Source organism: Numenius arquata, chromosome 14, assembly GCF_964106895.1.
Source record: "Numenius arquata chromosome 14, bNumArq3.hap1.1, whole genome shotgun sequence".
Lineage (NCBI taxonomy): Eukaryota > Metazoa > Chordata > Aves > Charadriiformes > Scolopacidae > Numenius > Numenius arquata.
In genome coordinates this window covers 7728917-7743337 of record NC_133589.1, presented here as the reverse complement: position 1 = coordinate 7743337, position 14421 = coordinate 7728917, and the positions used below count along the sequence as shown (strand labels likewise).

At 37.3% G+C, this 14421-nt stretch overlaps 1 protein-coding gene across 1 annotated transcript in view; it reads right to left on the bottom strand.

The window, feature by feature from the left end:
* Positions 1 to 14147, bottom strand: part of TNRC6A (trinucleotide repeat containing adaptor 6A) — a 53245-nt gene extending 39098 nt beyond the window's left edge. Inside the window, exons 1-3 of the mRNA XM_074158781.1 lie at positions 14002 to 14147; positions 11578 to 11613; positions 1876 to 1966 (exon numbers count right to left, since the gene is read on the bottom strand). Of these exons, the coding sequence (XP_074014882.1) occupies positions 1876 to 1966; positions 11578 to 11613; positions 14002 to 14147 (273 nt within the window). The remainder of the gene's footprint in view (positions 1 to 1875; positions 1967 to 11577; positions 11614 to 14001) is intronic.
* Positions 14148 to 14421: the final 274 nt, after the last annotated feature.

The window sequence follows — 14421 nt, the reverse complement described above, 5'->3', positions numbered from 1 at the left end:
GTAATCTCACCCCCCTCCCCAGCTGTGACTTGAGTTAAAAAAAAAAAAAAAAAAAAAATCAATCCATCAGCTTGGCACTTTACCCATGAACAGGAAAATGAGACAACTTATGCTGTTTCTGACTATCCACAGCACCCAGAGAGATCGGTGAAGAGAAAGGGTCATACGATAATGCTACTGACTTCTTTTTATACTAAGGTGCTATTCTGTAAAAGAAAAACAATTTGAACATATTTCATATTGCATGGTTAAATGCTTTAAAGTTTTTGCTAGCAAGCCTGTGGTTGATAACACAAACCAGTTATGTTCTTCAGAGATCAAACAGAAAAAGTTCGCTTGCAAAACAAAAAAGAGCAATTCTGGTCCGTCTGAAACTATTAATGAATATTAAAAGAACATAAAAGGGATCCTGCCTTCCTTGTGACCCACATTAACAAGTTTTCATTTTAATCTAGAATCAAGCCATGTTGGTACTAGGACCTTTTTTTTTTTTAACAGGAAAGTTAACTGGCAGTTTGTTACCATGGTTTTCAGAGGTACATTCTCTTTAATCTAGATCAGGTTTAAGCTTCTCCAGGAATGCAGATGAGCACCCTTGTGGCATCCTACTCCTTTTTCCATAGAAGCTGCTTAAATTCCTGATACATGAAATCCACACACTCAACATTTTGTTACTCTGAGAATACAGGACATCCATAAAGACCTGTGGGTTTTGAAGAACGGTGCAGCAGGTGTTCCATGGCAGGAGAAAGTGAAAGCAAAACTAATTTTAGGCAAAGGCCTTGTCTCTTCACTTTCAAAAAATATTTATGCATTTATTTCTTCTAAAAATTTCACCCTCAAACATGTCTTTCAAACTCAAGAAAAAACTAATTTTTTGGGGAAGTCAGTCAGCTATGAAGAACCACTTGTTTAAAAGATTCAAATTCTATAAGTAAACCAGCTCCTTTCCCATTACAACTTCTGATTAAAAAAGAATTCCAAGGGGAAAATGAGGTATAATTTTACAACTGAGGTCCAAAAATTATTATGCAGCTTAGCAGTCAGCTACTGAGAAGAACCTCTCATTCTGAAATACGAGCAAATACCTCTTCTTGGAGTACCCCTCCAATACGATTTAATTTATATTTGTTGCAAGAGTAGACATATCTAATTTTGTACAGGTGCAAAACATACACCTTTATTTAGGCCAACAAACAAGGAGAGCTGACTATTGATTTTTTGACCATGTAATAAATATCTAGCATTAGTCAATGGAATCAAAGAAAAACTGTTAAGCAGGTTCACTTTGCTACCACCAGGTAGCAAATAAACCTGAAATGGACACGTTTTTAAATAACATTTACAAGCTCCTCTCTCAAGCTTAGGGTCAGTATTTAGAATCAATGGCCATGATTAATAACTTGACAGGAAATAGGAATTCTGAAGTGTTTACAAGCATTTCTGTGATGTTTCCATCCCCAAACACCTTTGCTGTCAATATTTTCATTTTTGTCCACCTTCCCTAATACAAATTGTCTTAAGACACCTGTGTTTCCATACTAAAGGATAAGAAGATACTATGTCAAATAGAAATTATTATACTAATAAATGGACTAACAATGAGAAGTTTTCAAACTTGAAACTGCTTCAACTGACAATCAGGAAAAAGAATGGTCACCTCAGAAGAATATTTAATCTCTGAAGAAACTATAAATAAAGCCAATTAAGAGGTTCAATATGTCAGTTACCACTAACTGACAGTACATGTAAAGCTTAAAACATTAAATTAAAAAGAAAACACTTCTGAATAACAGCAGCTAAACCAGTATTTACTAGTGATGAAGCAGAAGTCACCCATAAGCACGGGTGTTTATTTTTTGATGTTCAACATACCTTTTTTTGAGCAGCTTCCTTCTTCTTCTTGTCTTCTTTTCTCTTTTTCCTTTCTTCCATCAACTGTTCTTCCTCTTCTTGCACTAAATCCCTGAACCACAGAGTTTGTAATTAACTCTCCCAAAATACAATCTGTACACACTTAGATTCATTTTAGAACAATTATTTCACAGTGACACAAAAGGAACTGGGGAATTTTACTTCTAATTGGATAATATTTCTACAGGGACTATGTACTTTCACTGCAAATCACAAGTGACAAAACTTTAAGAGCAGATGCAGTGTCAAGGAACATGGAAGATTTTCTTTTTTTCCTGAAACTTACAATGAAGCTTTAGACATGAATTTGATTTAAAAGCCAGAGCAAATTCAGATGTTATTTAATCTCTACCTGCTATTGTGAATTCGCATGACTGAGCTCTCAAACACCACTTTTCCCCTCTGTCACACGCAGTCGGCTCTGACCCAGCACAGAGTTTGACTACACCCAGGATAAGCCAACAGCGGGTTCCTCTCCAGCCCTGCACACCTTTTTCCACCAACACCGGTGCCTGGACAGTCCCGCAGCACCTCCCTGGTCTTAAACACAGCCGATATATATACATTCTCCTGCCGGAACAGTGAGCTAATTCCACTGGCTGTGCATCTGTATGACATGAAGGACGCATGAACTAGCAGGAACACAAACTCAAGAGCATGGTCAGAGCAGGGCAAGTTTTACATGCTAAAACAGAAGGCTTAGCAGCAACACCACTTTCCAGATTACACTACGTTCTCTTAAAAACAGAATTCAGCAAAAGTAAGACAAAAGAAAGAACGTGGAGAGCATAAAAAGCAGAAAGAACTACAGGCACGCAAGCACATTTGCAAGTCATCAGGGTCAGTAGGAACCAATTCTGACACAAATCTAATGATAACAAAAAAAGAAACTTTTCTTTAAGTCCATGCTTGGAGAGATGAGAATGAGAACGAACACAACTGACAGAAAAGACTGTGGCAACAGGCAGACAAAACCGCATTTGGGCTAATTGTGCAAAAAACTCGTGACAACACGGAATGTGCAACCAAAGATCAGTTGTTTCACACATGAGAACAAAAACAATTGCTCACAAAAAGAAGGATTCTGAAGGTTAGAATGCAACGATAAATCTGAATATAAAAATAACACAGCAGCGGCAGCTTGCTTTTGTCAGAAGACTGTGAGACAGAGGGAGAAGGAGCCTACTATTATTCGGTTACTTCAAAGTTTGAGATTGGGAGCATAAAGCATTTCTGTGTACCAGAAAGCCTACTTGCAAGACGACTCTTTGCCATTTCAGGGTCAGGAATGTTTCTGAGCTCAAAAGCTTGGAAGCTTTTAGCTCACAAGCCCTGACCATATAGTCAGGTGGACAAGATTAAAAAATAGGTTGAAAATGTTTTTCCAGATCTCCTTCTGAAGCATAGATTTAGGTTACAACACGCATCCCTCTGATATCCTGAATCTTAACACTAGTTCCACCACACATCGACCTTCTCACTGGGCAAACCACAGCCTATGAAGACGTCCTAATTCCTGTGATACTTTGATAAGATGTGGGAACAAACTCCACACATTTTGACTAAGTAAAGGAAGAAAGGAAGAAATTTACTCTTTCAATAACCTTCAGAGATTAGTATATGTCCTCTCTTTTAAATTAATGTTTCATATGTAACTGGTGTTCTCCCAAATCTGTGCATACTTTCTATCCGATCAGCTGCAGCTAAGGTAGCAAGAGGTGCTCAGACTCAAAGGTGCTGCAGAGAGCTCTGGACAGTAAAACTTTAGAGTCTCGTAGGTTATTTACTGTTGCTAAAGAAAAAGCCGAGAAACAACTGATGGAAGGGAATTCACACCCCTGTTTGTGACAAGTGGTCTTGTCTAATGTCTATCTCCAAAATTCAGCTTTGAACATAAAAAGCTCTGTTTTTATCTTTGCCATGCTTTTCACATACTAAGCAAGGCAGAACAGGAGAAGAGATTTTATTACACAATTACTTTGAATGTATTAAAATCTCCTTTAAAAAAGTTACTCTCATTCAATGACACATGGCTGCACATACATTATCAAACAGAAGACATCTTGTTATACAAAACTTTGTGGGTCAATACTGGACAGTCAATGAGTGATTTGCTTCTGCCTAGAAACGCTGGGCTCGTTTTTAACCCCAAACTACCTACAACTACAAACCTCCAGTTGCAAATGTGTTAGAAGCAATGTCAATTGAATACAGTAAAACACAAGATATTCCAACAAGTATTAAAATTGTCATTACTTTAGATATATAAATAATTGGTTAATTCAACTTTTAACACGGCTCAAGCCCCTTTCAAAATGAATGGAGGCATAGATCTTGGTCTTTTTTTTTTTTTTAATTTTTTTTTTTAGAAACCCACACGTGACTTCCAGTTCCCAGTTGCCCAGTTCCACTGTGGCAAATTCATATAACTTTCTCAGTTTTTAATTAGACAAAACAGCACTCTTTCAGCACCTGCCTCTCATTATAGGCGGTGCCAATGTAAGTAATACTAAGCAGCTCATCAGGTCTTCTCTTTACAGTAGCCAGCGACTTAATTGTATTTTGCATTCTGCATAATACTGCTATTCTTCTGGAAGATGCGAGTACCACGCTATTGCAGCCCATTTGAGTTCCACCCTTAAACTTCAAAAGTGTTCTTTTCTCCTGTTGTGAGATTCTTCGGCAAGATGTTGAAAGTGGTTCCCCTCCCAACAGGGACAATGCCGTAATAACGATACTTGTATTCAAATGTCAAAGCTTGTGGCCACTTGGCTATTATTAGTTTAAAGCAAAAAGATATATGGTAGTACTTTCACATGACATTCATTGTGGAAGAAAAAAAGCCAGCAATACTTAAAATATTATAGAGTACAGGAACTCCTGAGAGTATTAACATTAGCACACAAGACAATCATGAGATTGCATTTTGAGTAACTGAAGCATTTTTCTCAAAGGTACTTTAATTACTATTAATACTGCCAGACAACAGCTATATTCGATCTAGATGGTAAAAATCAATTTGTCTGGAGGGAGGAAATTTTATATTCACAGAACTAACAAGTATTTCTTTATTTAATTACAAGTATCTTTTCTGATTTCTCTCTGTAAACAGAAAACCTTTGGAGCATGGCTACGTGTATCTGCACGGCTACCAATGCAAACAGAGATCAGTTTTCATCCCTACTTTGTTCTCACTGCAAATCCCATTTCATTCTCGACTTGCACATTTTCCCAGTGCTCCCTTCTGTTGGAATAACACTGATTTATTGCATATCCAGCATCCCTTTTCTCCTCTGCCACTTTTAGGGTGAATGTTACAAGTCCCCATCAACTCATGCTGTATGTGTTAACAAAAGCCGCCTGACACCGCAGGTATTTACCAGAGGTAGAGCAGCAGCAGCTTTGACAATGACCAGCCAAACAATACCAGTATTCTTTCCACCACACATATACAGTAACGCACCCGACAGACCACCACTTTAAAAAGTTTCCACAGACCAAATTCTGTCTGTTAAGATTTTCTAATAACAGAGAGCAAGAATTAGTTTGGTGTTTTGTTTTGTTTTTTTTTTTTTCTTAAAAGAATTGCTTCTGATGTGTTAAGATATGGAAAAAAGCCCAAAAATCTAAAAATGTTATTTCTGAGACCCCTCTGTATTCCAGTTGCACTGCAAGACAAATCACAAACCATCAATTACAACTTCACTATTTTGCACTTTATCATAGTTTTATCATCTGGTTCCAAGATTCATTTAGGACTGATACTGCAAAAAGCAATCTTGCATTTGCAATTACGTCTCAAAAACTATTTCACGGACAACTAAGAGGTTAGTCATGTAACTACAGGAAAAAACTACAGTTGGCCAGTTTCATCCAAAGGAATCCCTTGGATACTTTGCAAATCTGAGGTAATGAGTAACTCACAGTGACGTCTGTGCATTATAAAGGTGACACACAAGTCGGTTTTGTCCATCACTGACTGGCATCCCGAGCATTTGAAACCAAACTGTTGTTGGTAACGCTGATCCTCAGTTTGAGTTAATTTGGAACAGTCCAATTTTTAACAGGTAATTTGAATCAGTAACTGATACAAGAAGCGTGTAGGTCTGAAATCCGTGTAGAAAAAATAACTTCTATATATCACAGTCCATTTTTGACAGAATAGACCCTTCATTTCCAGTTGACTTCCATCCAAAGAAGAGTCACTGATTTGCTATTCAGGAAGACAGTGTTTCCTGAGGTACCACTGAGAATAAGAGACATCTAATCCAACAGATAAGGCCAAGTACCATATCTTCCTCCCATGGCCAGGAAAAGTCATGTCCACAGCCCTTCTCCTCTCACAGCCTCGTTGCCTCTGTGCATAACGCACAACTACCCCACACGTGTGCTGCTGGGCTGACACCCCCCAAAGCCCGAGTTCAACACCCACGTCCTCTGAGCAGTTCTCTGCCCACCTTCTCCTAAGATCACCCCAGGAAAAAGCACCACCACAAGCAGGCTGTGCAGAGGGAATTCCTGTCACCTTCCCACAACGCCCTCTTTCCCAAAGGATTTCCAATAACCTGAGAAGAATTCTAAGAGTTAAGAAAGCCACTAGCACCTTCCTAGTTCTGTATAACAAATTTCAGTGTGTCGTGTGCAAAAACTACATTAACTGAAAAATCATTCAGCTTTTAGAAGAAAGCTATAGCACTTTAAAGAGCAAGCAGAATGCTATTTTCACAGAAAAAGAAAAAAAAAAAAGGAACCTGTCAATCCTGCTACAACTAAAGCAACAAGACTTTATTTTATTTTTAGAATACAGATGCCAACAACTAAAATTCTAATGTCTCTGGAATATTCCGCCTCCAACATCATTTTTTTGTTTCCATACAGGAACAATAAAAATCAAAAATTATGACATTGATAATTCTATTTTCATGTATTTAAGAAAAATAGATCTTAGATTACAAAGCCATCTTACAACACATTAAAAAAACCCCAAAACTATGATTAGTATCAGGATCCTAGGCAACTTCTGAAAAAAAAAAAAATTACTCACCTAGAGTGCATAACCTGTTTTTAAAAGAGTATTAGATTAACATTATCATGTTAAATCTCAGGAACTGGAAAGCAAAACTAACCCATCGTACAATTAAATGACAACAACAGTAAAGCTCTCACTGCCCATGTTCTTCACTGAAAACTGAATCTTTCAAGGAAGGCAGCCCTATTACCACTACCCTCTTACATAAACACAAACTTGAAATACAAATTCAGATTTGCCTATTAAGTCATCACAGTCTAAAGCAAAACTCCCAAATTTCCATCTCTGACAGCTGAAAGTGCAAGTTTCCTTTATTCTCTCTAACACATTAATACATGGCCCTCTCAACACTCAGCAAACGATAGTATTTATGCATCAGATTCCAACACCCATTAGAACATATAACAAACAAGCTACGTTTTTAATGCTACTCCTCGAGAAACAGAAGTGTTACGTAGTATTTCCCATTTATCATCTTAGACTTTAATAGCCACCTCTTCCTGCTAAGTACTCAACACTTCATATTATTCTTTGTGTGCAAACTATCAGCAGCTTACTGTTACTTTACGGCACATAACAAGAAACACAGCAGGAACCCAGTCTCATAGTAACAAAGCCAGAAAAACAGCACGTTCTTTTGCTGGGCTTTTCCCTACGTCTGGGTAGATTTAATACATTGACCTCGTATGGCAAGAGTGCTTGTAGCAGCATGGTCCGTCAGCTCGCCAAACGGCAAGCAATGACTGAGACCTCAGATTCATAACATGAATATATAAACAGACTTCTATTATTTCCCTTATCAGCCATCCAACTTTCACTAAAACACACGTACAGGGAATTTCTTTTTCCTCCTATATAATTGGATTAGCTTGCCCAAGGTTAAATTGTCTTATCTAAATTGAAAAATAAGGTTTGCATTTCTGCTAACTGAAAATAAAATATCCACACCATATGAAATTCACATTTGAGACTGGAGCAAAAGCCTTCAGTTTAAATAGCTTAACTTGAAAGGTGCTTTATTTTCAAGTGAGACCAAATGAAAATGGATGTTGATCTCAGGAGAGACTGCACATTTGATGGCCCTGAGAACATACAAGTAGAAGCTGCTATTATCAGCATAATTTAATATAGCCTGAGTGTCAGATAAATATTTACCATTATTTATTTTAGAAATATTTTTTTCTCCAATTCTATGTACCTCAGCACAATTCTTGTTTGTATAAGGGGAAAAAAACCCAACAAACTACCAAAACGCTTTACTCAATTAAGCCATTAAAAAAAAGGAAAGTACTTTTAAATCTTCTAGGACAAGGTATCACGTTGGCAAGTGCCTTGTGATTCTGGGTGATTTTGACACGAAGTCTTCATTACTTTCACAATCACTCGCCATTAAATGAAGAGCAGCTACATTCTTACAGCATTCACTACTACTTCTTTGTTTTAAGTTCTGACAATGCTAATTTTATTTTTGTTGGGCTTGATTTGCTCTTTGGCTTGCAAACTGGAAAAAAGCTGCAATGCTCAAAATGTAAACATTTCAGGTAATGTTTACACTGAATCATATTTTACTTACTACTTTAATTCTTGAAAAAAATTCCATTACCCTATAATTTCAAAAGCTCCAGCTTGGCATTATAAAAATATCTGGGCTGAAATAGACCTATTTAACCCCTATTCTTACATTACAGAAGAACAGAATTGAGTATACCTATATTTTCCCTGGAAGACATACCGTCAATGCAATAATTACTGTTTGTGCAGCACACTATCTTTGCTGCTATGATATATAAAAAGGAAACATGTTATGCCACAATAAAACCATAATTCTAGTTACCTCACTGAGGAAATTATGGTTACAAGAAGAATTTTGACACATATTAGGATCTAAGACATCGCAATGTGTTATTATGATTTGAACTCAGTATTTATCTTTGAGTGAAAGCGTGTATTACTTGCACACAGCGAATTTCAACACCAAAATAAACCAGGCTGCCATTCACAATTAATACCAGTTACCTGCCGTTCACTGGAACAGAACTTCCCATGCAACAGAATCGCATTGGTTGGGTTTCTGGATTCTACAAGCCAGCACTAGCAGAACTGCCTCTCACAAACACTGCTAGAGATGCCAGCACCGGTACAGATGCTCACGCACAGAGTTTGCCAGCCGAGCAGGCACCTCCAAAAAACACTTTGAAAGCACATTAAAAAGTCACTCTGCCCCACAAGATGGTGCTAGCACATTTTTAAAGGCATTGCCACCACCGCCAACAAATGTTTGCAGAAGCCTTGAGGCTGTGAAGGGATTCTCCCAAAGGAATTGCATGTTAGGTGTCCTTTGAAGCACTTCAAAGGCTGCAGGCTGCACTGGGGGGGGGTTCTGATGTCACTGCTACGGCCCCCACACGCTGAACACACAGAGCGGCCAAGCACCGGGCTGGCCACAGCCAACAGCAGGCAGGGGGTCACGCAGGGGAAGCACTTTGCTGCTGGACAAAGGAGACCAGTTAAACAACCAGCCAACCTCTTAGTGGCCCTGTGTTACTAACCGATGGTAAAAAGATAACTATGGACCTTCTACCCATAATACTACAAAAATAAAAATAAAAGTAAGAATTGGAAGTGATTATACACATTGTCTGTTGAAATCACTCTAAAATTTCCAGTGACAAATATAAAAAAAATATTTTTGGGGAAATAAATAAATAAGTCCTTCCCACCATTTGCTTTTCTTCTAGTTATAAATTAACTTGCAATGCTACAGGTGGAACACTGCCAGGTAATTACATTTAAGTATTTGGAACTGAAAGATCTTTTACATCTGCAAAGGCAGCAAACACGTATGTGTGCACACACTGTGTATTCAACCTATGTCTGATATCATACACAGACTTCCTAACATGTTCTGACACTTTAAGGTTTGATAATTTTTCTGTATTCTGACCTACAAGTTCCCTAATCTTCACATTTTTTTAAATTATACAATTACATACAACTGCCAATAAGAATTATTTCTCAGTTTCTATAAAAAACCAATAGCTCGCTTTTCTACTAAAGCATCATTATATAAGAATAAACTATAAAATGTGTATTTTGGTTAAAAATGGATCCTGCAATTCCTTTATCAATGCTTCCCTTAAAATATCGTACTACACCAAAAAGAGAACTCTTCAAGCTTATGGCACAGAAACCAGTATTTGGAAGTTAACAAAAAAATCCCCAAATCCACCAGTGCCTTAAATGGAAACACTCTGGCAACTAAACCCACTCAGCATTTTACACAGCAGCAAAGAAAGCCTCAGGCACCGATAACAAAACAAAAACACTTATTTACAGATGTTACGTTTCCAGCTATTAATGTATGGAAGAGGTGCTGCCAAGCTAAAAACTGAAACAATTACTTCAATGAATAATTAATTAGTAAACGTGTGTCAGCTATTTTCTTTTTTTGCTCTTAAATACCTCAGTCTTTAAATTATCACCCTAAAAGCGAAGTGATAGAATTCTAACTACCATGTCTACCGCTACCAATTACTTGGAATACACTCGTCTTTCCCATCTTCCTAACACAGAAGCTGGCTCAACAGAACTATGTTCCAAACTACAAGCTCTATCAATATGCTATAGTTCTGGAATAATATTTGCGTTACTGTTTGGCCCTGAAGTTTCATCCAAGACGCTCACTGCTACACAAGCATACAAAAGACAAATCTCTTTCCCAAGAAGTTTATCATCTAAATACACAAGACTTCAGTAGCAGCAATAAACAATCCGTATCTTCATTCAACAAACGGGGAAACAAGATAGATTAAAAGGCTTCTGCATAATCACACTGGTCATATAGGGTCTCTGTAACAGACACACAAACCCAAATGACTCTTCAAGTCCGGCGTCTAAACCGTAAGACCCCCGCCCACCATGGAGTGCTTCAGTTTTATTAACACAGAGTGAAGAATTACACTGCACAATGGATTTGCTCTAAGACTAGAAAAAGAAAAGGTAAATGCAAGTTACCTTGCTGGGACCAACCTGACAATTACACACATTTTCAGGTCAGGTGTATCAAGGAGAAAGGAATGCATAATTTTGCCTAAGTACCTCCAAAGGTCTTGAAAAGTATGAGCAGAATGCTGTCTCTGCAATAAACTCTTCCCATTTGACAGCAGAAGTCATCCCATAAGAAGTTTATCAGGAGAAAACCCCCACCCCCCAAAAACCCAGCAGAAAATCAAGTGCTTAAATATCAACAGAAATGACTACATTTCTCACTGCTTCTCTATGCCTCTATCATTGAGCCATTTCTTTTTTTTTTTTTACTGCAGCAAATAAGGAAAGCCTCATGGAAATACGGTGGTTACTCTAACACAGAAGACTAAAAACAAAAATAAAAAAAAAATACAGTAGTAACTTAGTAGAACACTAAGAAATCTAGATGTATACATGATTTTAGGTAAAACGTTTGCATTCCCAGAATATGGACAGTCTACAACCAATACAGAAGGACTCTCCGGAGCAGAACACAGGTGAATGAAAGCAGTGTGCAAATCTTCCCTCTAATTTGCATACTTGTGAAGGAAGAATCGGATTCCTGTGTTTGGAAAAAAAAAAATTATAAACGTATTTTGGATATTTACCTTCTCTCAGTTCCACATAAATGAGGCAGGAAAGCCCTGTTTACCAAACAGAATTAAAAAGTTACTTCTTAAATCACATGAAATAAAGGGTGATTTTTACTGCTCCTAATTTTAACTCTTACATTTCTCCAGTTAATGAAGGACAGTTCTTGTTCAGCAGTAGACTGAACAGGTCACATTTAACTCATAACATTATGCAACAGTACAGTGTGCAATAGATTTATTTGAATTACTGTCACAAATCATGCACCATGCTTATTTTTGAGACCCAGAATATTTGCCTAGGATGAGGCACGTATGCATTTTAGAGTGCAGACCAAATGAAGATTCTTTTCCAAAAGGCCAAACAAGCCAAATTGCTAATCCTGAGTTTAAAACAGTAATCACTCCAACTGGATAAGCAAGCTGTAGTAAAAGCTACAATACTTATCCTATCACAAACCCACAGCCTAGGCCAATATTCCTAGTAAGATAAAAAGAAATATTTGCTACTTATTAATTTATAAGCATAAACTCCAAAGGTGACTTAAGAAGATACATGAAGCAATGCCAATGTCCCATGGAGTTCACAGTTTATATATACACTATGCAATTTTAGATTTAGAAAAACTATAGCATAGGTCTATTTGCCTTTCCCAGGAAAAGATATTTGCTCTTTTACAATTTGACTAGGTTGCTGTGAGTTTAATAAGATTGTAAATAATGACATTAGAGAAAGAATGAGGGCTATCTGTTGAGTTCTACAACAGTAAAACAATTAATCAGGCCTATCCAGAGTAGGCACGCCACAGTTTTATCAGACTATGGGCTCACATGATGAAAACTCCCTCACTAAACATAAACCAGTTAGAATACAGGTTTCTGAAAACAACTGGTATATTAATGTTAACTTGAAACCAGTTCTGAATCTTTTAAATTAATAAAACATACACCTCTGTGTCAGAAAACAGAGACCCATTCCGTATCAGAATTTACTCCATAAACCTTGTTCTGTCCCCACCCCCCACGAAGCAGAGTTTAGACAGTTCTATAGTTTACTTTCACTTCTTGTGGCTGCCTGCCCTGCCTGCCAGCGTGACAAGAGATCTCTCTTACTGTCATAAAAACGTGAAGATCTACTAAGACTTGCACCACAATATTGTTCTGAACTTAGCACTCTGTCCATCTAAATAATATAGTTCTGAAATCGCTTCTGGTGTCAAGTATGCACCGAGTGCTTTCCACGGAATGCCAACGATTTAATTATTTTTTTGGTACCTTTTATAGACAGATTACTTAAAAGAGGTTGCAATTTAAAATCATTTTCCTCAAGTAAAGTCCACTTAACAATGACCTTGACATCATATATACAAGCAATATGCTAAGTGTATCTTAAAAGATTCCATATATTTCAGCAACAAAATGGGAAAAATTATTCATGCTTAAGCATATTACCAAAAAAAAGGAAGATGCACATTGACAGCAGGGGAAAGTCAATTGGTTTTCACAGTGTAATCATAAATCAATCTGGAAGTTGGAGACTGATTAGGCACAGTAAATAAGAAAAAATGCAAGGTACCAGAAACTAATATTCTATCAGTTATATTCAGGGTTTCAGCACATTTCATATGGCCCTAGTAGAAGTCCCCTTAGAAGTTTGCTAGCAAAAGTCCCTTTAAGGTCTAATTGAAAGAGAACACAAAAAGAAAGTAGGACAAAAGTCAAAAACAAAGAATGTAAACAGCAGAAGGAGGTGAATATTTGCAAGCAAGTTGTTGTACTAAAAATAAATGGTGCTGAAGGAAATTTCTTAAAATACAAAGTGATGTATATTATTGGCACAGAATTCTTAATGCAAATAAGTCTTAACTCTTCAGCTAAGCAATTTTAAAAAGGAACTGCCCATTCTACAAAGTTCTCAAAAACTACATGCTAATGGGAAATTCAACGCCTTTAACTCTTCATGGAAAAAGAGGCAAACTCCTAAAAGTTACATGGCAATATACAGTTTATTTGAGCAACTTTCTTGCTTAAACAAACCATTTCTCACCTCCCAACAATATTTGCCTGAACTGCATAGGAAAAAAAAACAACAAACCCTTCATTAATTTTTAAATTACTGTTAGGTACTACAATTTAGGACACAAAAGTTATTTTTCTCTCCAAAAACCTACTCTATTAAAAAAATTCTATTATAGAACTTAATATTGTTATTATGCAGAAGAAACCATGCTAAAAAGGTGTTTAGTCTATAGAATTAACCAAAATTGCAAAGGTTTCTCTATGCAATAGAGCAGCACGTTTTCAAATTCAGGGCTTTTTTTTTTTTTTTTTATCCTTACAATTAACATGAGATTAAAGCTCCAGATAAAGCCCACAATGATTTCTAGCCCAAGGCCAACTCTTGTTCTGAACTGTAGGAGTGAATTTAAATGAGTGTCTTACCTGCTTAGTTTTCTTTCGACTTCTTTGGTAGCTTTAGCTTCCAATTCTCTGGAACAGAAAGCGGTGTTGGTTTCCATGTCAACAGTAATGCAGCACAAAGCAAAAAATAAAACTGGAGCGGGGTTAAGATACACACTGAGCTCCATATGCTGATTTGTCAGGAGGAAACAGGGAGACCACAGATTGCCAAGTAATCAAATGATATGTTTACCTAGGGACAGCGAGGCAAGTGGAGCATAACCAGCACCAGCTATCCTTCGCTACTGCCCAACCTCTACTTCATCGCTTCAAGCACTTTAAGGAAAACAATTCTGCTGCATCACTTTAGCCTGGGAATGCCTTTAAAACACAGCAGCGAGAAAGCCCTCCTTGCCCGATCAGCCTACACCGGCGGCTGCAAAGGGCTGCCAGCTCCACAAG